General features: G+C 37.4%; 1 protein-coding gene across 4 annotated transcripts in view; it reads right to left on the minus strand.

Annotated features, from left to right (window-relative positions):
• ATRX (ATRX chromatin remodeler) overlaps nucleotides 1–26839 on the minus strand; it is an 86470-nt gene that overhangs the window by 23820 nt on the left and 35811 nt on the right. For all 4 annotated transcript variants that reach the window (XM_040614639.1, XM_040614638.1, XM_040614640.1 and 1 more), the window contains 13 exons: nucleotides 23374–23504; nucleotides 22701–22880; nucleotides 20935–21028; nucleotides 20240–20348; nucleotides 19476–19655; nucleotides 18954–19095; nucleotides 17669–17778; nucleotides 12910–13056; nucleotides 12526–12703; nucleotides 7101–7238; nucleotides 5983–6158; nucleotides 3949–4066; nucleotides 85–215 (listed from right to left, as the gene is read on the minus strand). In XM_040614639.1, coding sequence (XP_040470573.1) covers nucleotides 85–215; nucleotides 3949–4066; nucleotides 5983–6158; nucleotides 7101–7238; nucleotides 12526–12703; nucleotides 12910–13056; nucleotides 17669–17778; nucleotides 18954–19095; nucleotides 19476–19655; nucleotides 20240–20348; nucleotides 20935–21028; nucleotides 22701–22880; nucleotides 23374–23504 — 1834 coding nt within the window. The remainder of the gene's footprint in view (nucleotides 1–84; nucleotides 216–3948; nucleotides 4067–5982; nucleotides 6159–7100; nucleotides 7239–12525; nucleotides 12704–12909; nucleotides 13057–17668; nucleotides 17779–18953; nucleotides 19096–19475; nucleotides 19656–20239; nucleotides 20349–20934; nucleotides 21029–22700; nucleotides 22881–23373; nucleotides 23505–26839) is intronic.

Consider the following 26839-nt stretch of genomic DNA (forward strand, 5'->3'; position numbering starts at 1 on the left):
TAATTTGATGAAACTTTACCTAGCATTTGGCATAGCTTCTTTGGAAAGTTCTCAATAGAGATTATTTTGATATATCTAATTTACCTTATTTTCTTTGCTAATATAGTCCAGCTGCAAGCACCAAGGGTGAGTCCAGATTCTGCTCAACATCTGGAAATCCTGGAATAGTTTAGCTCCAGCTTTGCCTCTTCCACCTTCATTGCCACCACCTACACCTGACAATAAAGTTCAGGTTTTAGAATGAAACCTTGAAGTAGGTTTGCCACATACTGTTCCCCCTTTGAACAATCCGTTAGTACAGTACTGAGTGTTCTTTCCAGATGCACATCATATTGTAACATCTCTTGTAAAAGAGGTCAAATTACTGAGTCACAGGCATTTTTTTCCTAGTTAAAGTTGTCAAAATTAGATTTTCCCCTTTTTCTTGATAATGAAAAACACGATTACATTTTTACATAAAAGCACATTTCACCCTGGTATAGGAATGAATCCAAATTCTCTTAAAAGGACAGTCATGTCTATTTAGGTTTTGTAAAAGCAGCCCAAGGTGGAAAACACGAAATACAATTCGCATTTAGGTTTCAATGAATTCAGCTTACTATTTTAAGCTGCCTTTATTTAATGACTTATAATGCTGCAGTATTCTGCTACAATAAACAATCTAAAAAAAGCCCAGGCTATTTTTTCATTGTCCAAGCACAAATTACTGCAAAGTAGTACAACATTCAGAGAGTTAAATTTCTTTTTGTACTCTCAATTTCTCACTAAGCAGCACACTAACTTCAGGTGCTTGCAACACATTGTTTTCTGTATTGATCATGTGCATCATTTAAGGCATGTATACCTGCAAGAAAATAGTATTTACTGCGCCACAATCATGAAATGTCTACAGCAAAACAGGCACAAAGCTTATCTAGTGCATTTCCTCAATGCACAAGACAATCCCAGCAAATGTCTACAAAGTGTAAGTATTTTAACAAATACTTAATCATACAACAGCTTCGAGTATCTTCCCATTGTGCTCCCATATGACTGGAAAATGGAATTGTAATGACAGAAATTCTTAGCTTCCACTTCCCCAAACCTAAGCTAAAAATCAGAGAAATTGGCTATTAACAAGTTTCAACTTAAAAAAATCTCATAGATTTTTTAATTTTCTGTATTACAGAAGTGAAACAAAACATGTACCATTTTCATTAATTGAAGAAAAACCCTGGTAAAATTGCATCTAAAATGTGTACTTTAGTTTATGCCTGTTACAGTGCACAAAAAAATGTAATTTAAAAATTCAGAGAGAAGCAGCAATTCCCCTTCTATATTTATCTTCAGTAACAAGACTCCCTTTTTTATTTAATGAAAATCAGAAAGCACGTAGTCTTCTTTTGAAATACAAAGGTAACGCAAAGAATTACTGTGGGCATCAGCAACCAACGCAGAGATTCACTCTAAAGACTTGAGCCATGCTTAGCTTAGACAGCTTTTTCTCCTCTGAAAGAGGCTGCCTGTCTTTCTCGCTTCCCCTCATCCTTCTCACACTGTCTCTGGCACTGACCCAAACTGGCAGGACACTAACCAAGACGAAGCCAGAGAATGTAGATGATGCTTCCCGCTAGGTTCAGAGAGTTTAAGCAGCCCACGAAGGGCCAGTAAGTTGTGCACCAGTGCGAGTCCTTTTGACAAAGGCAAACTTGGCTAAACTCAGGTCTGTTGAGCCCTTGAAATCTAGGCAGATTAAATAAACTCCCTGTTAGGCAGCGCATTTTCTTACAGTTAGTTACACATACAATGCTAATAAATTAATGGCTCCGACAATGTAGCAAATTTGAAGCTCACTGTAACAGGCTTTTTGCCAGAGCAAACCTTTTCCTTCACTTTAACACTGAACTAGGGGCACCCTCCTCTTATCCGCTGCCTGCTGTATGAAAAAAAGGTAGCACTGAAAGCCATTGTATGTAAAGACTTCCATAAAGAGTAAACCAGTGGTAAACATACAGCGCTAGCTCTTACGCTAATCAACGATCTGTGAAAGATTTACACTGCCATCTAAAAGCATGGCACACCAACAAAGCCAGCATCGGGGGAGAGAGAAATTACAAAACCAACCCCACTCTGCATTGGAAATTGGCCAAAAATAACCTACCAACCTACCCTAAGCATTGTGATTAAAAAGTTCCTATGAAGAGCTTCCTATAAAGATTTAACCTAAATCATTTAGATGCATGCCTGTAAAGTAAATAGCTAACGCTTATCACTTTTAAGCTACTAGCTTTTGGAAGGCATTCAGCATGACGAAGAAATAAATAGAACACAAATAACCTGCTTTTCAGAACACTGATATAAAGTAAGATATAGATAAAAGATAAAAAGACCAGACTGCAGTACAGAACTGATTAGGAATCAGCGCTACACAAAGATTTGGGCTTGTTTACATACTGTTTTGAAGTACTATTAATGTAAGAAGGGTGTGTGCGTTTGTTTCAGTCACTTTATATTTTTTTTTAAATAAAACAGCAAGTTTCTACTCCTTTAGGATAAAAGGGCAAAGAGGGAAGCTGGCATTTAGGCATCCAGTTACTACTGAAGGTATCAGTAGAACTGAAATTACTTCACTGCTCCTTCAGAACGCCTTACTTCTGTAACTTAACCGAAGAAAGGGAACAGACAACAGAACTGTGGAAATGAAGTCTTGCTAGCAGTTATCTAGGAGATCACAAACTGCACTATCCAGAATCTGAAGTCACTAAGACAACACAGTGAATTTAATATTGCTATAAATGATAGGTTAATTTGAGATACAAATCATCTTTCTTGTAATTAAAACTTGGGAGAGTAACCAGAATAGAAAAATATAGATTAAAAAAATATATATAATAACAATCCATCAGCAACAGACTGGCATTTTAAGACAGGTGGCTTAGCAAGTGCAAAAAAGCCCCCACAAACCGGCACAGACTACGTAGTACATTTTGTAATCACTGCAAAAAGCAATTACACACTTCAAGATTTAGACAAAAACCTATCAGCAGTGCCTTAAACATTCTTGACTATGGAATTCAACCCCTGATCATTAGGTCAATTATTACAGATGGTATTTCAAAAAACAAAACCAAACAGAATTACTCTAGAACCCAAGAACTTCTGCTGAGCCATTTGGCTGTATGAAGCACAGTGGTACAGAAAACCTAGCTAAGAGTTCCTTGAGATTACCATTCTAATGGTCTAAGTGGTACATATGTGTGTATCATTTAGAGGTGTTGATATTCCAGCACTTTGATACACTAAAATTACAAGTTACCGTAACAGCACACCAGCCCACAGTAACATATTCTGGGCTTGTGGTTTTTCCTTATACACCTTTTCAATTAAACAAATTTACATCTTGTTGGGAAGATGTAAATCCCCAAGACAGAAGAGTCAAAACCCCACTGAAAGCTAATGAAGCACGGCCATTATGAAAACCAGACTTTTGGGTTTTGAGAACAAAAGGAGAGAGTTCCACAAAAGAGCCGGTATTTGCAAATCACAGCTTCGGTTAGCATAATGACAAAAGGCTATTACAAGGCGGCAGCAATGCTTTCACCAGTACATCTCAATTTTGCATTCTCTCCCTCCAGTCTTACAGTCGTTATCTTGTTTCTTGGAAGAGGAAGACAGTAGATCAATTAGATTTTATGTTTAGAAAAGGAAAAAAAGAGAGATGAACCAAAACCCGAAGCTGTGTATAGTCAAGAGATGCAAATATTATTTCTCAAGTAAGTATTTTTATGTGCAACCAAATGTTTTGCTATAATTCAAATTTCAGAGCTAAGGAAAATCTTACAGGAAGCAGAAAAATACATCTGTAGAGCCAATAATACATACAAAAAACCCCAGCCTACTGACTGTGGCAAGAAGCCCCTTATTAGATGACCATCAATCTTGTTACCCGAGAGAACTGCAGGCACATACCTGTCAAATGATCCAAGTAGTACTGGTAGAGTTTGCACTGAATAGGTGTCATTCGAACTTCTAGAACATACTCGTATTTCGGTGGGAGGAACTTTGTTAAAGCTGTGTAATCCTTCCTCTGTAATTTTACAAACAGTACTTCAGTCACATAAACATGAAAACAACTACTGAGAGCTTAAGAACTTCTGGCATCTTAAAGGAGGAAGCACCACGCATAAATTACAAAGATTCAGATACTTTCCAACCACAAAGGGGGAAAAAATAGCCCACTAAACACAATCCAACTACAGGCACTGTCTGCAGAAGCCGATGTACCTAGTAAATGCGGTTGTCTGGCCAAAACTCTATGACCTGTTAACCCCATGTCCCAGTTCCAAGTCCTTGCAAAGTCAACTGCAACTTCAGTAGCTGCTCTGGTAAATACTTCTGCGTTTTTTTAAAAAATATTAAACCATTTTTTTGTGAAAGTGTGGGTAAGTCAAGCAACTGCTATCAGTGTTTGTATCGCACACGAACTCACTCAGGTTAACTTTTCTGGTTTAGAGTACAGAGTACATGGTTTCTGAACACTTGCTTGGGGCAATGCAAAATTCTGTTTTCATTTTTTTGACTCTGAATGCTAGTCTGCTTTTCTCCACCTACTCCTTCGTTCAAATGCTGAACGGTTTATTGACTCTGACCGAGAGACCTTTGCACGTTTAGGAGTTAAGTGACCTTCATCAGAGCTAACCTGCCTGTGCTATGCTGCACAAACTCCTTAGCTGCGGGATAACCTCAGCCAGTCGCTGCAACAGGGGAGCCTGCAGGCAGCTCCCACTTGATACCGACGATTACACCACCTGCATGGCCTTGCTGTTATCTAGAAGTGCAAGAAGGTCTCATGAGAACATCCTTTAGGAACAGAGTTGTTTTCTTCTAAAGAAACTATGTAATAGCTCGAATGAGCAAAAGAAAGAGCTGCTACGGACAGGATCTGATCTGCAGAGTGCTGTGAGAAATTCCATCTGGGCTTTGTCAGGGTGGCCAGCACTTGAAGGCATGTAAGATGTACTTGCAATTTACATTCCTCTTCTCGTTCCGTCTTTTGGTTTGCATTCCTGTACTGCTGTATAGATGCATAGAATTAAGTATGCTATCCTCTCACTACAGGTCCTTTTCCAGCTTTATACACTGCCATAAACCTCTTTATTTCGCTGCTTGTGGGACTATCCCACTATGACCATTTCGGACAGCTCGAGCCCACTTGGACTATTTAATCAACTACCAACAACTGCGCAGCCAGGAGGTGGCAGTCAGTGCCTACAGTGTCACACCTTCCATCAGGCTGCCTGTGCCTGGGTTTATAAAGCAGAAGAGCAGTAGCATCATGCTGATAGTACACAAGTGCAATACCACAGCAGGTTAACTGGAGAGCAAGGAATCCAGCTCTCATTCCAGAAAGCTAGGGAGTTTTCATTTGGTTTTACATCCAAGGTCTTTAAGGTAACAAGTGCTTCACCCTTTTGAATTAATCTTGCTTCTCTCCTCTTTCCCATTGTTCTGATTCTCACAAATCAGAAAAAACAGGAATTCAGAAAGAACCAAGTGACAAACTACAGATCATCAACAACTTTCTGGGTGGCTTTTAAGGCAACTGAGGTTTTAAATGTGTATTCTTTGAACGTGTATAAGGAATTAAAAGAGTATTTCAAAGCAGCTGCTGTCCTACTCTACCATGTAGTTTTCTAGTCTCCTAGCAGGAAAACAGCTAGATTCTCTAATACACACATATGTCCTGCTTAGCATACACTGACATTTGGGTAAAAGCTATGAAACTTTTCTGAGTTTTTCTAGTCACAACAAATAACATAAAGGTCTAGAAATTAGTGGAAATATTTAACCAATAGCTGCATTCGATGGAGCTTTCAAACAGCAAGATAACAGGCCTTTGAGTGCTTTTATCAGAATGAGGTGAAACAACTCCTCCCCCCCCCCCCCCCCCCCCCCCCCCCCGCAGCTAATCCAAGTCATTAGTTATAGTAAAGCCGCTCTTACCTGAACACATCCAGCTAACATCTCATAGAGAATATGTGCACGCTTCTTCATTACTCTGACATCTACCAGAGTAGAGTCTGCACACTGACCATTCTGAATTGGATTTATAAATCTATTTCGGAATTCCTTGATTGAACCGAGCAAATTCTCCTTAATAAAGTTAACCATGCAGTGATCTAAGACAAAAATATCAGACTTGAGTGGTTCAAAATGGAAAGTACAGTACTGGGATTAATTCTAACAGAAAATAAATGCATCTTATTTAAGAACTTTCTGCTGAGAAAAAAAACCCAAACCACCTCAAAATCTTCCAGAAAGGGCATCTTAAATTGACACATACTTCAGGCACAGAGGTAACTTCTAAATTTAATGTCTGATTTTAAACTACCTCATCATGTTTATTACACAAAGGTTGAAAGCTGCTGTACACCAAAGCAACATTACAAAAGAATCGTATTTCCAAGTATGACTTTAAATAGATTGAAAAGCATATTAATCAACAGGAAAAAAACCTATTACAGCATATTCACAAACCGGAGCTACTGTTAGAAGCTAGTTTAGAATCAAATTCCCAAGACAGTAACATAAATCACTGTTTAGTGAGTGCACTAAGAACACTGCTCTACAGTGCTTTAAAACAATTTAAATTGATGCTGCTGTAAGACCCGGTCCACCCATTTCCCCTCTGAACATTCCCTCCCTTCCCCTTTTGACATGCTGAGACTCATCTCATCCTTTGATTAGCCAGATCAAGGAACTAAACTGCCAGAAAGCTATTCACTCCTGCATTGCTGGTTTTCTGATACTCCTCATATACAGGCTCCCTGAGGAATCAGATATATGTATGGCCACATCAAGGGAAAGATGGAGGAGAGGCCACCTTCCCAACAGCTTCATTTTAATTTGGCTTAAACCATCATGGAGCCACATCTTGACACAATGACTTAAAATGCAAAATACAAAACCAGATCGTTAGGGTTTTTTTAGACAGAGAAATGTAACAAACAGCTTCACTGTATCAAATTATTTTCTTCTAATCAAGCTAAATCCATCTATATATTGCTGAAAGGCAAAAGTATATTTAAGGAAATAAACACTTAAACCAGACAAGTACTCACATTCTATCAGATTATTTTGCAGTGGTGTTCCTGTAAGGATTATTCTTCTCCTAGATCGAATAGAATTCATTGCCTTAGAAACAGCAGATGCTTCATTTTTTAGTATGTGCCCTTCATCACAAACAACAAAGTCAGGGCCTAGAAAGAAATAACATTAGATCTCTTCCATCTTTTACAACCACAAAGAATCTGGCAGCCTAAAGAATGAAAAATTTGTTCTATTAGTTTTATGAAGTGGGGGTTTTTAACTTTTGTGTGTGTTTTGTGGTGGGTTTTTTTTAGCTCAGTTAAGGTTCTCATTCAACATTTGCACAAGCATTCACAGTAGCCATTCTGGTAAACTACAGGCTGCTGCTTGTAAAGTCTTCACGGGAAGGATTATTTTTTTATATATATATATATTCATATTCTTATAAAAAATATCTATCCATACAGCTAGTGTGTGCATGTCTACATTTCCATTCACCCTGTAAAAACCTCATAAAACTGTGCCTTAAATCCAGCTCAGGCTGCCATCTACTGGTGTTCGCTCAATTCTAAAGAAAACCAAAAATCAGATAACCAGTAATTTTTCATTAAGGCAAGAAGTCAGTATCAATAGGGGTAAACAGTGCAATCAGTCTTACCTAAGATAAGACACAATCAAATCTGATCTGAATCACAGACAAGTGAATACCAGCTTGCAGCTGAAAAGTCACCATAGAAATCTCCTCAGCTTCCTTCCGGAAGATAAACCCAAAGATTACAGACTGTTATTTTAGGTGTTATTTAGGCACAAGGAATGTCAAAAGCACAGCACAATACATTTCCACAGTACACAAAGCAAACTCTTCTGTATTTTTAAGTGTTACAATTTGGGGTTTAAGATAAATAATAGCAAACTTGGCAGAACAGACTTACACATCCTAATGCTTTTCAGATTTAGGGCAATTTCTGGTACCTTTTTCCTTGAAAGGAGAAGTGTAAGATATTCCAGGATCCAACTAGTAACTCTGAATGAATGCTTTACTAGATCTAAACTCTATCTCAATTCTAGTACTATAAACCATGAATGAAGTCAGCTGAAGTCAAGTTTATGTACCTTTGAAAAACACTATACAAAGCCATCAGCTGGGCTCATCCATTCAGCTCTAAAAAGGCTGATACTTGAGGTGTCAAAGGAATATTTATCAGCATGGACAATCTCACCTTTTATAACTTAGAACAGTTTTCCTCAGACTAACTTTAAAATGCCTTGTAAAGAAGAAAGTTCACTCTAGGACAATGATCAACAGAGTATCAATTACACCTCTGACCACTTGCATGACCTAATGCCAGTGCCGGTCATCTTCATCGTGCCATGCTAAGTGTCAAAGTGATAGGAATCTTATATGCTAACAGAAAAGGAATCAAGAATTCTCCCAAGCAGAAAACCAATGTCTTTAACCAAGTCTAGAAGACAATTATTGAAGTCCACATATGAATTCTAAACACACTTAGACTTATCCAAGCCTACGTATTTCTGAGTTTTCACACCTGCCAAAGAAACATTGCCCCACAGTATGTCACAGTTTTTGTACCTTCCCTAGTTTTGACAGCATGCAAAACACCAAGTGGCTATACACAAAGCCTTCCTTTAATTTTAGGTAAACACCTCTTAATAGTAACAGAGCCTTCTCTAGTCCTTGTCCTAGTATCTCCTGAAGAGCAAGGATCTCACAAGTTCACCCAGCGCGCAGTACTACTGAGATGGTTTGGAGCAGTTTTCTAGAACTGCAGCACTGGCAAGGATTTGCAACATCTCCCCACCAGATATGACAGCTTGCACATTAATACATCATTCTCAGAAATAGATTTGGTCTAGTACATTATGTTTACAACTGGAATCAAAGTACATTAGAGAAGGACAATGAAGTCTTTAAATAATAGACAGCAATCAAAATTGTGCAGATATCCCAGAAATCAATTTCAGTAAAGACTGTGATTCATTAACATGAACTGGTTAGTTAAAAAAAAACAAACCAAAAATCCACCTGAAAAGCTGCTGTTTAGAGTAAGCGAATGATAGTAAAATATGAATAAACTACCTTTGTAAAATTTTTCATGGTTTGTTTGGCAGGCATGTAGCATTGGTATCTTGAACTAACATCTTGGCTACAATTCAGTGGCAGGGATTTTCATAAATTTTTGTGTTTTTTCCTTGTTCTTAAAAAACATAAATGCAATTCATTATGGACAGAACATTTCTTATATTCGAAAGGAATGTAAAGCTTAAAGGGACCTCAAGGGATCATTTAGTCTACTTCACCTGAGATCAGAGTTATAAGAAAGGGACCTATCCTGGACAGAAATAGGAAACTCCATGACCTCTCTCTCTTGCTAAAACACAGTGCAATACCTAATTTAAATGATCTCTGCTGCAAATCAGGGTAAGTTCTGCCCTTTCCTTTCTCCAACTGATGTAAAAACCAACTGATAACAGTCCTTTCAGTAACCAGCCCTTACATGGTGGAAAATGTCAGCTTAGTTGTCTGACTTCTAGGCTGAAAAACTTTAGTCTTTCAATCTGTCCTCAAAGATCACAGTCTTCATCTTCTTAACCTTCTTACTGTACTTACACTTGTTAATATATTGATATACATTAAAAATACTCAGTGATAGATACATAGATATACACACGGTTCTCCTCCTCCTCTGAAGTCTACAAGAACTTGTCTGCTTTATACAACTGCCAATTAAAGAGCAGTTTCCAAGTTAAACAGTAATGGAATTTTTATTAGTAGGAGCAAGCAAAAAAAAATATAGTTATTAAAATGCTGCGAGCAAAGCACAACAGCTATCAATAAACCCAACAGCATTTCATCAGCTGCACAAGGCATTATGGGAAACCATTTGTTGCTCTGCATGCATATATAATCCTGCTATTATTTCACATAGCAGAGCTAGTTAATTAATGAAATCACTCCTCCACCCATAAACTTTGGCTAAACTTCCCTCTCTGGTCCCCTCTTCCGTAGAGTATACAGTGCAATACAAGCTTCTACTATAGAATACATCTACCCTAGCAGTATTCATTTTAACCAGACACATATCATTAAATTATCGCTCAAATACCGAATTTGCAACTTTTTAAATTAAAAATGCTCCCAGAGGAACCGGGTTTCCTATTTACAGTCACAGCAGTAAGCCAGCATACAGCTTCATAACTCTTACTGTCAGCCTGTTATACTGCCAGTGCTGTGATTCACGAAGACAGCAAGAAACAAATGATGGTCGTTGCAAAATACTTCTCATCAATTTAGCGAATCCAAACGTCTCCAAAAACTAATGGGTAACAACAGATGAACATGTCTGTCTTTTTGTAATTAGTTAAAATAAGGAAAGATGGGAAGCAACACGAAAATAATTACAGAGTTATCTTAAGGTTAGTTTTCTTAATGGTCTGATACCATCCTACCAACCAGCTAGTCCAAGAAGAGAGTAGAAGAGAGTAACAGGTTCACAGGGAATTATCCAATTCAACGTTCAACGGGCTGCAGTTTCTGAACCTGATTAAATCTACAAAAGTCAATAACCTAATGACAAACACTGCTCTATCCTGAGTCCTAAGCTGTCTAAAGATGTCTGGAAGTATAGCAGAACCACACCTCTAAGGAGGATGCAAAAACCAAGAGATTGACAAGAGATGGGACAGGGAAGGTTACACACGTCACTGTCTCCTCCATAAAATCACGTGCTCAACAGGCCACCTCACTCCACAGCCCAGTATTTTTGAAGTTACATAAATAACAATCCACAAAGGAAGGGACAATACTACTAAAAAGACATGTGGTAACAACCCCTATGTTTAGCTTCCCTTACACTTTTCACAAGGAATAAACACCATAAAAATCCATCACTGTAAAAGCGTATAACATTTTATTTCATCGCTGCACCAGAACGTGACCTGCTGAATACAAAGCTACTCCCCTGTCACTGCTACTTCAAGACAGCAGTTCACACCTTTTCTTCTCTAGTTTTAACTTAGCAATTTTCTCAACAACTGCAACATCCTGAGCAAACCAGGTACAAAATAAGATGGACAGCAGTGTTCTCCCCACCCCGCTCTTTAATTTTTTTTTATTACTTTTAGTAACTGCCACATTAATAGAAGGAGTCAGAAAACCCACTGGCAAGAAGCGTGTTTTCTTAATTGATTAAATAATGTATGCAGGTTCAACATGATCACAAAAATAGTTTATCAGCTACTGTACTGACTACTGTACAGCTACTGACTCCACAGCAATTATACGATTTAGTCAAACTGGCAGAAAAATTAATGTTTTAGCTGCTCAGACAGGCTTTCTGCAGAGCTGGAGATGCCAATTCCAACTGGACAATGCCAACAATCACAAAGTTATTTTTCCCATTAGAAGAATCCCTTTTGTCTAACAGAACAAAATCCACAGCCCTATTATTTGAGACTTCACAAAATCAAGCTCACCAAGTACAATTACAAACCAGACCAATGCTGCATTTCAATCAGATTAAAAAAAAAAAAAAAGAAAAAAACAAAGAAAAGAGTATCAGCCACACACTTGTCAAGAAACCTGAAGCCCAGCCAAGTAAATAAAACCCAAGAAAACCTATCTCCAGAATCAAAGAAGCCATTTACCCTACCTACTGTATCAGCATTCCTAATTTAAAGAGAAATACCAAGTTACAGCAAAGGTGCCTTCTAAAAACAGTTTTTGAGGTTTACTGCACACTGTATAAACATAACTTGTTTTCAGAGATCAATTGCCAATTCAGAATTTGTAGGAAAATTTTGCTATTTTGGTGAAACTTGCTAATCCTAATATTTTTAGTTCTTTTTAGTGACCACCTGACAGACTGGTTATATCAGCTTGGAATATTTTCAAGTGCTTACTTTTCAAGTTCACTCAGTTCAGCTGCCCTTAAACCAGACATCCGTTTCTTTAAGACTGAAAAATTAATCAAGTGTTTTATCTGCAATCAATTCAATTAGCACTTAATTAACACTTGTTCGTTCACACTTCTAAAGTACATTCTCAACTGTTTTCCATGCGTAGTTGCTTCCTCAACAACACATTTCTATCAAGGATAAAGCAGCTTGTGGCTGCAACAAATCAGCAGATTAAAATAATGTTAGGTTCCAGAGTCACTTCAAATCACCTCACAAAGAAAGCAATGCTAGCTGTCATTTCTGTCTTTGATCTAATAGAAAAGACTGTTACAGAAGTCTGTTTACAAAAGCAGATGGGGTAGTTTCTGAAGAACCATTCCTGTATCTCAACAAAAGCCAACAAAGAAAATGTGATAAATCTTACCAACGTTATTGTTTAAAATCATTTGCCCAACAGATTTCCATTTGCAAGATTACTCAGCTCATAAACATAAACTAGGAAGTACAATATATATAATGCATACCTTAATTTTCACTTACCTGGATCAACTAAAGCTTTATTAAATATTTCTTTAAGTTTTCGACTCTTCACGTTCCTGCCTTGTGCAAGGTTGCGATACATCTCATAGCCTATTATCATCACACCTCCTTCATCTTGCCAACGCTGGAGCATATAGCCTCTCTCTTGAGGGCGTTTCACAGTTGCTAGTTCACAAACCTTTCAAAGGGGGAAAAATATGCTTGAACTTCTCTTAAAATACTGAAGTACTGGGGTAACTTTTAAATGCCTAAGGCTTATTAATGCAAGTAGATTTTTCACAGCCTTAAAGTACATTCCTTAGCCTGTATTTTGAGTGGTGGAGCTTCCTAATTATGTAAACCGTTCAGTTATTTTGTTTTCAAATACTTGTTTAAGTCTTATACCTCCAGTTTTTTGTCATCTTCTAAATCTTCTTGCCATTTTTCAAACTCATTCAACCAGTTCAAGGCAGTGTTTAGTGGACACACTACCAGAGCTGTCCGAAAATCCAGCTTGTCACACAGCAAGACCGTGTGAAGAAAGCTTACTACCTGTGAGAGAAAAAACAGACAAAATGCCAAATAAAACACTGAGTATTAAACACTAGCAAAGAAAAAGACAAGTATATTCACAGATAGAACTTACCAACAACAGTCTTGTTTCAACATTTTCTTTGTTAAATAACTTGCTGCTTAAAATTTAATACACATGTATTTTGAAGTCATACACTTATTACTCTGCATTATATGGCTGCGTACATCCTTCACATACCAAGATGCATGCAGTTTTGAGTTATATCAGATTGCTGAACGATTGTGTAAATAAGGAACCCTCCCTATACATTTCACCAATCATTTTCATAAACTAGAAATTTCTACTAGGTCATTTTAAAGTTTTCTCCCAATACCTGTCCCACACATTAAATAACTTCACCTCTTTGGACTTCATAAATATATCAGGTTTCTTGAAAGTGAACTTCAGTCTTAAATAAACATTTCCCACATTTTTTCAACATATTGGTAAATTTCCTCCAAAGAGCTCTGAAGCAGGTTATTGAATCACTTTCCAAGTATTCACCCTGCAGCCAGACTGGCTCTATGATGCAAATGATAACACCTCCTTCAGGCCTGGGAAAAAAACTTAAAATATTCCAATGCCCTCAGTATTTCTGCTGAGCTGCCTGGTTTTGAGCAGCAGCAAATAAAGGCAGGACTAGAGGTAACCTGTAAACACCTGGGAGCAGAAGGATCAGTGGTCCCATGGCAGCTCCAGCTCTCACACCAGACTTCTATTGGTGAAGACTGCACTCATCCACATACTGTACAACATCCAGAAAGCTCTTTCCGGAGCAAATCTTGGTATCTGGCAACTCTGATTTAATACACTGATCAAAGTAATTTCAAACTGTGTGATTATTCTCAGAAAATGGAAAAACATGCTTGGGCCTCAGACTGCTTTTAGATGTTGCGATACGAAAGGAATTACTAGTGGTTATGCGATCAAGACAAAAGCATCTCATGTTCAGATGCAAAAACTACCCCTGAAGAGTAATCACAGAAGTCCTATGTCCTGGACAGCCAGCAACTCCCTAATTGCCTTATTTCCCCGATCCTTCACTGACATTCTTCTCTGCAGTTTGCAAAGTCTGCTAAAACCTATTGCTGATTTAGCTCTTTTAAGAGCCAAACAACAAACGGCATTAGAGAGTACAGTAGGACTGGCAAATGACCACAAGGGAAAAAACAACTACCTAAGCTACAAACACTGGACATAAAAATACCTGACACATATTTGTAACTGTGGCTCTGAGACTATCAAGGCATTACAGGCAAATCCAATGTCATGAACACATCTGGATCACATACAAAAATACCATCTGCTGTAAAATATTTCATCAAACTGAAGTATACAAAGTGTAAGTGTACAAAGTCCCCTAGACTGCATTGCTACACTAAAGCACAACAGCTCTGCCAAACACTGCAAACCTCCAGTAAAAGGTGTAATTAACCTGAAGAACCACAAGCACGTACAAATACACTCTTCAAAGGTGATTTTCAAAGTATGTATGAAAGCTCTCTTCTACAGGATTGCAGATTTTCAAAATACTGTGCCTGTCACCCCAACTTCCATAAACAAAGCAAAGCTATATATACTGCAGCTGGAGTTCTTAAACACTGCCCACATGCTGTGCACCACAAACAGCCAAGGCTGCAGCTTGTTTTACCTAAACAGTACATACAGTGCATGACCACAGTGCCTCTGATCATCGAGAACATTGTGTTACTCAAAAAAAAACCCACAACCAACAAAACCCCACCAAAATCAGAATGCCACAAACCCCAAGCTTCTCTTGAGCCTGTTCTTTGCAGAGGAATCTAGGGGATCTAAAGAACCTGAAGACGTTACACCAGCCTAAGCACTCCAGAACTACATCCTGCAATTTGCAGGTCAAGAAAGATGATCCTCAGGATCAGAAAGTCCAAAATAAAATTTATCTAAATTAAGTCAGAGGAGAACAGGATTAGGTCTTTGTCACGTAACTTCACTTTTTGAAAAACCCTGGGTAGCAATGGTTTACAGGGAAGATGCAAGAATACTGAAGTCATCTGACCCAGCAGGGCATACCTAACGCTAGCAGAGTAGCATTCACCTCCTGCTAGAGTCCCTCTGAAGATTTTCTCTTGAAGCACATTTCAAATCTCCAAAAATATTAATGAAAGCCTTCAAGACAAGTCAAGTCTGCTATCTTACAGCATCCAGGTGCACAACCTATGCCAAACACCAACTAAGATGGCAGATGTGAGCACTACCGAGAGTAAAAGCTACTGAGACAGCCCATTCCAAACGTAAGTGTCAATACTCACAGCTTGTCAGCAGGATCTTACAGTGTTTTGTTTGTGAAGTGCCTGACAAGGTCATAAAGCTACCTGTTGTTACCTGCAGAGCGTGAATTCAGCTATGGCACAACAATCTTAAGACATCTTTCATACAGTTTGGAATTCCCGTACACTGATATACTGACCTCTCTACGCATGGACATATCTTGAGCCCTCGGGTCAGGCAATAGGGCTCCCCAGTCCCATGGGGAAGCTTCTACCACAACTGACCAAGATGGAAGAGGATGGTGAAATGGCATTTCCTCACAGATGTTTTGAGGATCCCATCCTCACTGTAGGAAGAAAATAACCTCTTTGAGAACCACCATCACCACGCTAAGGAGACTGCCCTCCAGGAAGTAAGTGCATCCACATTTGGAGCATGGGAAGAAAGATTCAGAAGGAAGTGCTGAGCAAGTGCTGGCTGCTAACGTGATCTAGACTGGCCGGTCACATGCTGGGAGCACCAGGCAGAGCTCCTGCTGAGTGAACCTGATGGCCAAGAACCGCTCCTGGCATAGGAAGGCCCTGACTGACCCCAAGTTGAAATTGGGTCTGATCAATTCCCATGCCTGCAGAAGTGGCAAGTTAGATTTCTCATGATTTTGCTCAAGTCAGAGATCAGAAAGGTTCACAGTAATTCGTTTCACTGGCCAGCTGTCCTGAGATAAAGGTATGGGAGTATCTCTCTCCTCCAAAAATGAGGAAACGCAGCATCAGAGGCCAATGACAGGGAGACCCAAGCAGCCCTGCTTTTCTGAGGGCCTTTTCAAGCATAGATAAGGTCATTACCCTTCTTTCTTCTTCAGAGTTCTCAAACACTTCTCTTTTTTCTCTTCCCCAGAATCAGAAGGAAAGGTTCTTCTGTCAAATGTCTTCTGCTAAAGGAGTACTTGGGAACAGACTGGGCAGCAGAGCAGCAGGACAGGGAACTCACCCCAGCTCCCTGCTCACAGTATTTGTGGTGATGCTACGTCTGGCCAAATGCAAAACCTGAATTTATGATGATAGGTGCTTGGAAACAAGCAAATGCGAAAGGGATTCAACATTCCTGACTACCCTGAACGGTACTAGCATGAATACTGAGATGCAGGGAATTTAAGAAAATTGGTTTTGATCTTTTACCTCTTTTGAAGGTCAAGGGCATAAGCTTCTCCTGAGGCCTGCAATGACTATATGAGGCCCAAGAAAAAGAGCTTTTGAGAAGAACTTTTACAGCAACTGCTTGACTGATCGGTCTCAGAAGCAACATTTTAAGATGGGGACTGAGCTTCATCTAAAGACTAATGGAAATGGTAACTTTTTCACTACGCAACTTTCAATATGGCAGAAAAGCCACCTGTATCAGACTGAGAAATATGGAAAATTTTTTTAAGAAATACTACAATATCCTGGTTTAAAGATTTTTGCAAAGCAGTCTTCAGCAGTGTAAAGGAGAAGGAACATGCGCTGAAGTGACAATGAAGGCTCGAACCTGAAGATCTCAGGAAGCAAAGAACAGTAAAGCCAAAGAAAAGAAATAAAGAAGTGAAAAATGGGTTGAAAGTATGCCCTGTAGTTAACTGCCAAGGCAATGAAGGTTTCTGGTCTTAACTGCTTGTGATGCACAAAGACTCAAAAATATGAAAGTACATATGGACAATTACTGAAATAGAAAACAAATGCCCCCTGTCCCTCAACCCGGAAAAGTCTAAATTGTAACAAAACATTTTACATTAAAATGCAAACCATCTGACTTTAGACACTGGAAGTCTGGCATAACCAAAGCCAACCAAACAAAAAAGTCCCAAACCATAAATAAACCTCTGCTTTATCAATGCAACAAATTAACTGAAAAACCACTGAGAAAAATAAGGAACAACAAATGAATGAGGAACACAGTAAAACCCACAATCTGCTTCAGATTATTAAACTGTCTTACAAACATAGCTTCCTGAAGCCTGTATCCTACTAGCTTTTATTAGCTTGTTCGGAGTTGCAAAAGAGCTACACATCACCTACAACTAAATATAATCTTTTCACATGTATAACAATGATTACCTAATCTAATTTTAGATATTTTAAAAGCAGAGAAAGCACAGGTGTGTATCACAACTTTCACAGCTGTATACTACAAAACACAACTTCTTTCTCAAGACCTTGTTACAAAATGTTTATCTCCAGCAACCCTCATCGAGTCACTGCCTAGGAAACAGTAAGCTTCACTATGTTCTGAAAGTCATTAACTTTTGCTGGACCAACTTTTGAGAGTAAACTACAGATCAGAAAAAAGACTTTTGTTTCTTACCTGTAACGTTTTCCCCAGACCCATACAGTGAGCAAGAATGCATCCAGAACCAGGAGATGTCTTTGTTTTTTTTACAGATTCACAACAGCAATCCCACATGAACTGAACACCTGAAGAAAATATTGAAAACTTTCTTATTAAATGTTCATTTTAGTAAAGTTCACAAGAGATAGGTGTGATCCCTGTAACATCATAGTAACTCTTAGAAAAGCAGCGCTCAGGGTAATTATTGATACATTTCTGTCCAATGGGTTGTACATGGGACCATCTTTTGTCTTGAACGTAATTATATTCACAGTTTTCACTGAAGATGTGGCATCTGGGTCAGAAAATATTACTGTGCAGACTGCAGATGATTGTGATCTTGGGGACAGGGAGAAAAGAGGAGACAGAACAAAAAGTGGCAAGGACCTCATGAAAAGACTAAAATGATTCTCAGTAAATCAGCAACATTATCTGATACAAACTCGAAAAAATTCTGCCAAGACAAATCAGATATAAGTTCTATGCTTAAAGAGAAAAAAAGTCAAGTTAAGAACTGTGACAGCTGAAAAAGGAAAGGAAATGTATGCTACATTAATAAAATGCATTAACAGCATGAGGGTCTGCTGGGTGGTTTTTTTTGTTCTTTACAGTATTTATTGGGGAGTTGTGTTCTACTATGCTATACTCAGCACAGATGATGCTTCAACTTCACTGCTGTGCCTGGTTCAGGGCACCTCCCTTTAAGAGCTGAAGCAAGTCCCGAAGTTCCTTACTGAAATGGCTGTAGATTATGAACTTTGAGGAAATTTTAAAATAACAGAATGAGCTGTGAAGAAAATTACAATTGGTTATTCCCCTTTTTTCCTTCTCCACTAGAAACAGAATATAGAAAGAAGCTGGCTTGATGAGCAGTCATGTCAGGTATCAGGAAAAAAAAAAATCTGTTAAGAAAGCCAGGAAAATACAGAGAGATTTTTAAAACTTCACTGAAAACTGCAAAAAGTGAATATACTAATTCCTCAATAGAACAGGTAAATATAAATTTGATTCTGCCCTCAGTGTAGAGAACTGGGTGATTCTGAGGACCCTTCCAACTTTACATTTCTAAGGTTCTTTGCTTGTAAAACAACAGGTATGGCTGATCTCATTTACTTTTGTTCAGATGTTCCAAACATAAAGCATTAAACCTGACATCCTGGCATTTGCCTGCCAAGGAGATTTTCTTAGGATTCTAATTCAGGTTGCATAAGGTGCTGCGTAAGTGGAGGGGGAAAAAAAAAATTAAATTCTCTTTCCTTACCATCTACTTGGTGTGGTTTCAGTCTGGTAACTATACTCCTGTGAACCTGCACCAATGGTTCTTTGGTTTCTTCATCTTCATCTAAAACCAGCTTAGTTGTAATAGGACATTTCAGAGGTGAAGCATCTTCTACCTCTATCACCTAGAAGCAGAAACAGGGCATCATAGGAATACTGCACGTTTGAATAATACCAAGCATTTTACAGACACCAGCTTTAGTAAAATTGGAAGTCACCATTTATCGAGTAAAGAGAAACCTTAAATTGTTCACTATGCATCACAACTTACTTTGAGAGAGCGCTTTCCCCCAGTAAAGCAGCAGGCAACTGACACATACTTCTAAAGACCTCTGCAGTCTTGAACAAAACTTACCAACATTAATCTGCAGGAAACTACAGATAAAACTTGTGGCTTACAAGGTCACAGAGATTTAATTACTTATCAAATTAAACTAAGGGTAAATATGTAGTCTTAAACATCATCATCAATTTCCTAGCATTTCACAAAGAAAACAGAACATACCTCTCTCAATTTCTCTCTTTCCCGTTCTCTTTCCGCTATACGTTTTCTTCTTTCTTCTTCCTCTTTCAGTGCATTTTGTGTTTCTGTTCTAAGTTTATCATCTTTAATAATTTTTCTTATTTTCTTCCTGCCTTTTCCAGGAGATTTTGAATCATCATTGTCCTCACCCTCAGAATTACTCTATTTCAAATTAAATAAATAAAGCATTAGGAAGAAAATTATGGCACAGACCATCAAATGTTTCATTTTTAGACAAGCTCCCAACAACTTTTATATATGCAGGTGGCGTTTAGCTTAATAAGAAAAGATACTTTTTCAAAACAAGTTAGCCAGCCTGATGAACTATAATGTATTCTGAGGTATTAAAGATAAGCCCAGCTATGCAAAGACAGCACTAAAGGTACTGTTATCATTTTATAGCAGCTAGTGACTATTAATAAAGAACTATTTTTCTGTTCTAGTAGTGCTAGATCAGATCAGCTATCACCTAGTCCACACAGGAAAAGAAGCCCTAATACTAGGAAAGCCTTAACCTACTATTTGTGTCATCTTCTACAACAGGAAATAGTTTTAGTTAAACATGACCATTTTTCTCCCTAATAGTGCTGTTTTATGAATTGTAGCATTGACTTAACATTGAGAAAAGTTTTAATTTTTTACTGTACTTTATACAGAGTTGTTTGAGATACCCAAATCCCTAAGCAGCTGGCAGAAGAGACAGGAACTCCTTTTCCTATTTATTAGTTCAAAACACAGTACAGTACCTTATTGTTGTTTTCACTAGAAGAATCCTCTTGAACCTTTATACGCCTTCGTTTCTTTTTCTGTTTGTAACTGCGCTGGTTTTCTTCCGCCTCAGCTTTCTTGGCAGATCTATGAAAAAACGCAGGCAGTATTACTGATTAACAATAATCATTCATTGTCTCACTGACAAACAGTAACAAAAGTACATGAATTACATTGCTAATTACCACAATATACTCGGAACATACTCTTTTTGTGCAACCAGGAGTTTACTTCTGAATTTCTTCCTCTCCCTCAACTCAGGGGACTCACACAGCAACAGTCTATTTCAGACAACCCTGAAGAATCTCAGAATTGTTTATTCTTTTTCTACTGCAATCCATCATTCCTCAATTGACATTTGACACATTTGGCATAAAAATGCTCATTTTTTGTTAAATCTGTTTTTCATACTGGCTCATCAAAATGCTGTATACCACATATTGTGCTACAAATTAAAATTTCTCATATTTGCTGCCAAGTTAATTAGCAGATACCAAATTATTGACAAAGGTTTTAAGGACCTATCCGAAGTCTTTAACTTTGAGATGGTGAAAAGTTAAAGACTTTGGGTAAGTCCTTGAAATCTTTGTCAATAATTTGGTATCTGCTAATTAACTTAACATTTTTAACAAAATGAAACCCAGGATTAAGCATAGTTAAGTTTTACTTATACCTTGTTCGTGGACGTTGGTCGTCTTCAGACTCGCTGACTTCTTCACTAACTGCAGATTCATGAAACTCGGAGTCATTTGAATCATCACTGCTCACTTTACAAACAGAAGTATAATTTCATGTTGAATATTATTGCAAAGTTAGCAACGTTACATATCTTCTAATTATACAAGCTGTTTAAGAACAACAAGCACTGCAGAAGTTTGTTTCAGACACTGTAAGACCCATTAAACCCACTGACAAGAAGCAACAAGTATATAAGGGGTATGGCGTAGAAAAGCTTAACATGTAAGCACTAGCTGAGCCGTGACAGATGGCATGTTATGCCAACAAGACTTGAGGTCTTTATGCATTAATACATCTTAGTTTACAAGGAAATGACAGAAAACATTACATGAGAAAGTGTCACATTTCAAAGACAGCAGGCAAGGAGGAGAGAACAAAATGGGAAGAGTGCTGAACAAACAAAAGATTTTTTGTTAAACAGAAACTTTTGTTTCAAATGTTTTAGATGTAATTTTATAATCATACTTCACAAATCATGCAAACAAGCCTTATTTACTAACTATATATGCAATTATATTACTGTATTTGTGGCTTGAAGTTTCTTCAGGTAATGCAAGTTTAAAACTGACTCAAAAGACAATTAAAAATACACCTGAACTAGCAGGTAATACTTCTATAACTACTTTTAGGAGCTATCAGTGGCATTTATAGGCAATTAAGATCAGCATGCCATTTAGCACCTTTAGAATTTCAGTTTGACCTTCAACACAGTGGAAAGCGTAACTATTTTATGAGTAACAAGGTTTAGGAATTGTTTTACATACATGGGGGAACATAATACTGGTAAAATAGGGCTAAAAAATAATAAGCTGGAATAAACTATGTTGTTCTACCTAAGACTAGTCCAAAGACTTACGCTGAGGGATTCTGAGAATTACTCTGGCTGCATTTTATTTGCACGTTGACACTGTAATTTACAATTACTGATCTTGAAAGACATATTGTTGGTAGAGTTATAATTCAGTAAGGGAGGAAAAGCATGAATATACATTCAGACAAAAATGAAGAGTTTTCATGAAGGAAAACTATAAACAAAACACATTGCATCTTTTAGTCTATGGAAAGTCTACGGAGTCTGCAAAAGATGGCTAGCATTAGTGCAACACAGAGCAGGAATGTACCGTGCACCCCTACTTGCACTGGTCACAAAATACTATCAACACCTACACTGACCAGCATGGCAGTAAGCATTTATCTTTACTATCGCTCTACTCCTCTGTTCAAAAGGACTTGTTCCGACACCCAACAATGAAAATGACAAATCAAAGTCAGGCACCATTTCACAGTGCCATCTGCTGTTCAGCTAAAGCTTGCAACAGTTTGAACTCGGATGGAGACATGTTTGATGCACAAGGGCGTACTAACAGTCCAAACTAAGGAGAGACATTACATAAGGTTCATCTTCACAAATTAAGACATGCTGGCCTTGCCACTGTTATTTAAAATTAATATTCTAAGACTAAACACGATTAACCCAATTCAGAGGATACACTAAGTGGAGAGTGCTGCATTTGTATTCAACAGCCTCAATAAAATTATTTATCAATTATTCACAGATAAGTGAATTCTAGATTTAATACATTAAAGTTTATACAGAGATTTTAAAACTACAGAGATTTCAGATCTCCATTCTGATAGGCTTTCAACTTATGTTATAGAAACAAGTACATGTGAAAAAAACAAAACAGCTGGACTATGTACCTTTCCTTCTATTTCTGCGTTTCCCTTCTTTTTTGTCTTTTGGTTTCACCTTTTTTTCTTCACCAGACTCTCCATCACTCACTGTCAGCTTGTGCCTCAGCAGTCTGTGTCTGTATCTAGGCTTCTTTGATTCTTCTTCCTCTGAATCCGATTCAGAATTATCTTTCTTCTCATTCTCTTCTGTCAGAGATAAGTCAGTACATGCACACTGGTCATTTTTTTCTTACTTAAATTTGCCAAGAATTAAAATCTGTATTAATTTAGGCTAAATTCTGTGCTTTTCCAGGAAATAAGGGGGCAACAACATACCAATGTTTCCTCAAATTTTAGGTATTTTATGCTGCCCGAACACTTGGAATGTCTGTTCGACAAATCTTTCCCATACATTTGCAAGTCTTACTGTTCTGTACAGATTATTCCTCACAAATCACTAGGACTTTTGAACTGGTTACAAAAATCAGACTATTAACAAAAAAATACACTTAGAGAAGAGCAAAAAAGATAAAAATCCTCATGACCATGTACACTGGACTATTTGGCAACTACCTATCAACATCGATGACATTTTTTTGTTGAAAACTGAAGAAACTTTATGATCATTTTCCCCAGCGACCTTTGAAATTATGACAGGTGCTACAGCACCATTTTTTCCCAGATGCTTTTTGGTGCTCACCATCATCTCCTGCGTTTTCATTTTGCTTTCCAGTTTTCTTTTTTCTTTCATCCGATTCATCATCTGAAGATGCATCCTCATCAGAGGAAAGATTGGCTTTAATTTCTTCTAAAAGCATTTTCTTGGCAATTCTTTGAAGTAAAACAGAAAAAATTATTTATTCCATTGTTCAAATAAATCTATGAATGATCAGTGTAATCCTATACCATTCAGAACTTAAAAAAAAGGGGGGGGGTGGTTTGAAAGTTGAACAAAAAAAAAGACATGATGAAAAGTCATTGTGGCAACACAGGATCTATCCGCAAAAATCTCATGTTAAAATATAATGCGTTAACTTGCTTTCAGAAAGCAAATCTGCATAATGCTTCTTAAAAAAGAATTTAAATGCTTTAAGCAAGACTGGAGATAGCTATAAAACGTACAAACTTTCATTTTGTTCATGGTTTGTTTGGATGAACTCTCGTCAGTTCTGGGACAGCACCTATATGTATTCTATCACTAACAAGAACATGAAGATGCTGCAGACCAAACCCTAACACTCAAATTATTCTCCCAAAAATGGTTATCATGCTTACTTGATTTAACTCAATGTGATTAATTTCCTGAGGCACTGAATCTACTTGACCAGTGTATATGTAAACTAATGGTTTTAAAAACAGCATATCACTGAACGCACGTTTTAAACCAGGAGAAAAGGATTACTGCAATATGCATTAACGTACAGGTTCAAAAAAAAAGAAAATTTATTACCCTACCTCTAAATAGCTTGCTTTCAACTGTGTTTACCACTCTAATTGCTTGGGCCCACCCTACTGCAAAATAGATGCTGCAGTAATTGAAGCAATTCATGTCGTCTCAAGATGAACTGATACGAAGTGCCTCAGGAAAAAAACGCACACTGAATCCCTCCTAACTACAAGCACTCGCTTTACAGCAACGACAGCAAAAAAAAAAAAAAAAGGTATGTGTACATACACATACACACAAAAACATTTTATCAAATATTATGGGACCTGAATTTCAAGGAAAAACTACAATCTTATTTCCTGTTCCACCAACTGTTTGCTCAGCTTCTCAGTTTCATTTCAGCCCAAGAATGTTTTCAGATAACGTACAAGTTACTATGGAAAAATGATTTCTTTACATGCTTTTGCAACATAAAAATCTTATATGAATCTATCCAAGGCAAAATATAAAATGATATGTGAAAAGCACAGGAAATAGTGGACTTATCTGAGAATTCGTACTTCCAAGGGAAAAAAAAATCCTGAAACCATGAAGCCAGGCCTTCCTCAAGCAAGTATCAGAAATATTATAGTTTCATTCCACAGTCGTCAATTTTAAATTTTTGGGTTTTTTGTATGGGTCAAATCTGGTCTGTCTTGCCTTTGAGGAGAATTAATGTATACTGTACATGGTTCAGAATGGGAAAGTTTTCATACCAGTCAAAACAATAGTTCAAAACCCGTGAAACTGAACCACAACCTAGGCCTCACTGGGAAATGGCAAAGGAACAGGGATTTCTTAAGTACAGCTTCTTAGGCATTAGATAATTGTTACTTACACACAGCACTACAAAATAGGTTTTAAGGAATCTCTATTTCATTTTTCAGCATTCAACGTCACTAAAACAAAGGAACTTTTCAAAGGGAATTTTCCCAAAGTATCTTTCCTAACACTTCACACAGGATTTCCTGGGTTTTTTGGTGGCAGTATATTCAGTTGTTATTAGAAGATGGAAGTAATATGGTTTAATAAACAATTCAGATTGCCCAGCGTCACAGTTTACATCAGCACCCAAAACACCCCCACACACACTTTTGAGAAATGGCTTGCAAAGAAAAAAACGATTAAGTTTAAAATGCAGTACTCTTGGTAAGCTTTAATTCTATATACATCAACAGATCACAGTGTGAACCCAATGAAAACTTTACTAAAGTCATAAAGTAACATCTTCATCCAAATGTTTTTTGCATTAGGTCCTTCCAGGACTTGGAAAAGGGACTTAGGGAGGGGGTTGGTTTGGTTTTTTGTGGGATTCTGTTTTCCTGGTGTGTTTTGTTGGTTTTTTTTTTAAAACCCACCAAATCATGTATAACAGCAACAGGAATATATAGCTTCTCATATAAGAAATTAAGCCTATATTTCTTCCATCTCTTAACGGTCAGAACTTTCTTCAAAACAAAACTGCTTGGCACAGGTTGGCTCCTCTTTAAAAGCTTTTAATGTAAATTATTAACCTTGAATTCTGCTCCAGGAAATGCAGACAGCAGCCGTTTAGCTACTTTTCTTGTTTAAAAAAATAACAATCACCACCAAAGTTTTGCTTTGGAAGAAGGAAAAAAAAAAAAAAAAAGGCAGAAACACTAATAAAAAACTGCAAAATTTCAATATTCAATCCTGAAAGTATTGCCTAGTAACACTGCCTTTGACTTACTTTAGACTGTCCTCAACTGCATTAGCAAAGTGAACACAACTTGCATGCGTGTAACAATACTTACCTTTCATACAGGTCACCTTTAAAAATTTATTTACATATTTTTAAACAAAGGTTGGCTTTGGTTCTTAACAAATGATGACATACATTTTCACTTGTTCTTTTATGAAATATATTTTTTTTGAGGGGGGGCGGGGGGGGGGGAGCAAACGTATCATTCACCTAAAAATACCATGCACAACATCTACTATCCATAAACAGAAGATGCTGTTATTTTCCTACTAATCATCATCATAACCACCAACCAGACTGGGTAAACTTGCAGATGATAATTAATTCTTAACAGTAATATTAAGAATTTATTACTTTTATACTCCAATAGAAAATCAGAGATATCTTTTTAGCTAGGATAAAGACTCAACTGCTTTGAATCAAACAGATGGAACTGTTTAGTGAAAAAAGGTACATTCTCTTCAATGCGTAATACTGGCATGATTTTAGGCTAAAAATGTCAAACATTGTTGAGATGTTCAGAATTTGAAAGATTCCTATTTTTAATGTAACTACATATTTGATAGGAATTGAAAGTGTAAGCAATATCAGAAGCAGATTAAGACTTGTAAATGCATCCGACATGACTAATATAACAAATGGCATATATGAATTAGAATAAATTAAGTCCTGGACTCTTCAAACTGGTTTTAAATTAAATTATATGTGGCTCAGGATAATATATCACATTTCTATTTTAAGATATAAACCTACTTAGAGTGACCAGGTTTCTAAGCTAAGAAACTACATATGCTAGCTTTAATATTTTGATATTCACATTAACATCAAACTGCAAGTACCACGGAAAAACAAGCTATGATAGTGTGAAAACTCCCTAGCGCATATTCTTCCAGAGAAACCAATAAATATCAAAAGATACCGTAATATTTACTCGGATCAAGGTCAGAAAAGACATTCTTGGCCAACGAGATGTAACAGTTGAACACTATAAACAAATTTAATTAAGAAGCATCAAGA

The sequence above is a fragment of the Falco naumanni genome, chromosome 14, assembly GCF_017639655.2.
Source record: "Falco naumanni isolate bFalNau1 chromosome 14, bFalNau1.pat, whole genome shotgun sequence".
NCBI classification, from domain to species: Eukaryota; Metazoa; Chordata; class Aves; order Falconiformes; family Falconidae; genus Falco; species Falco naumanni.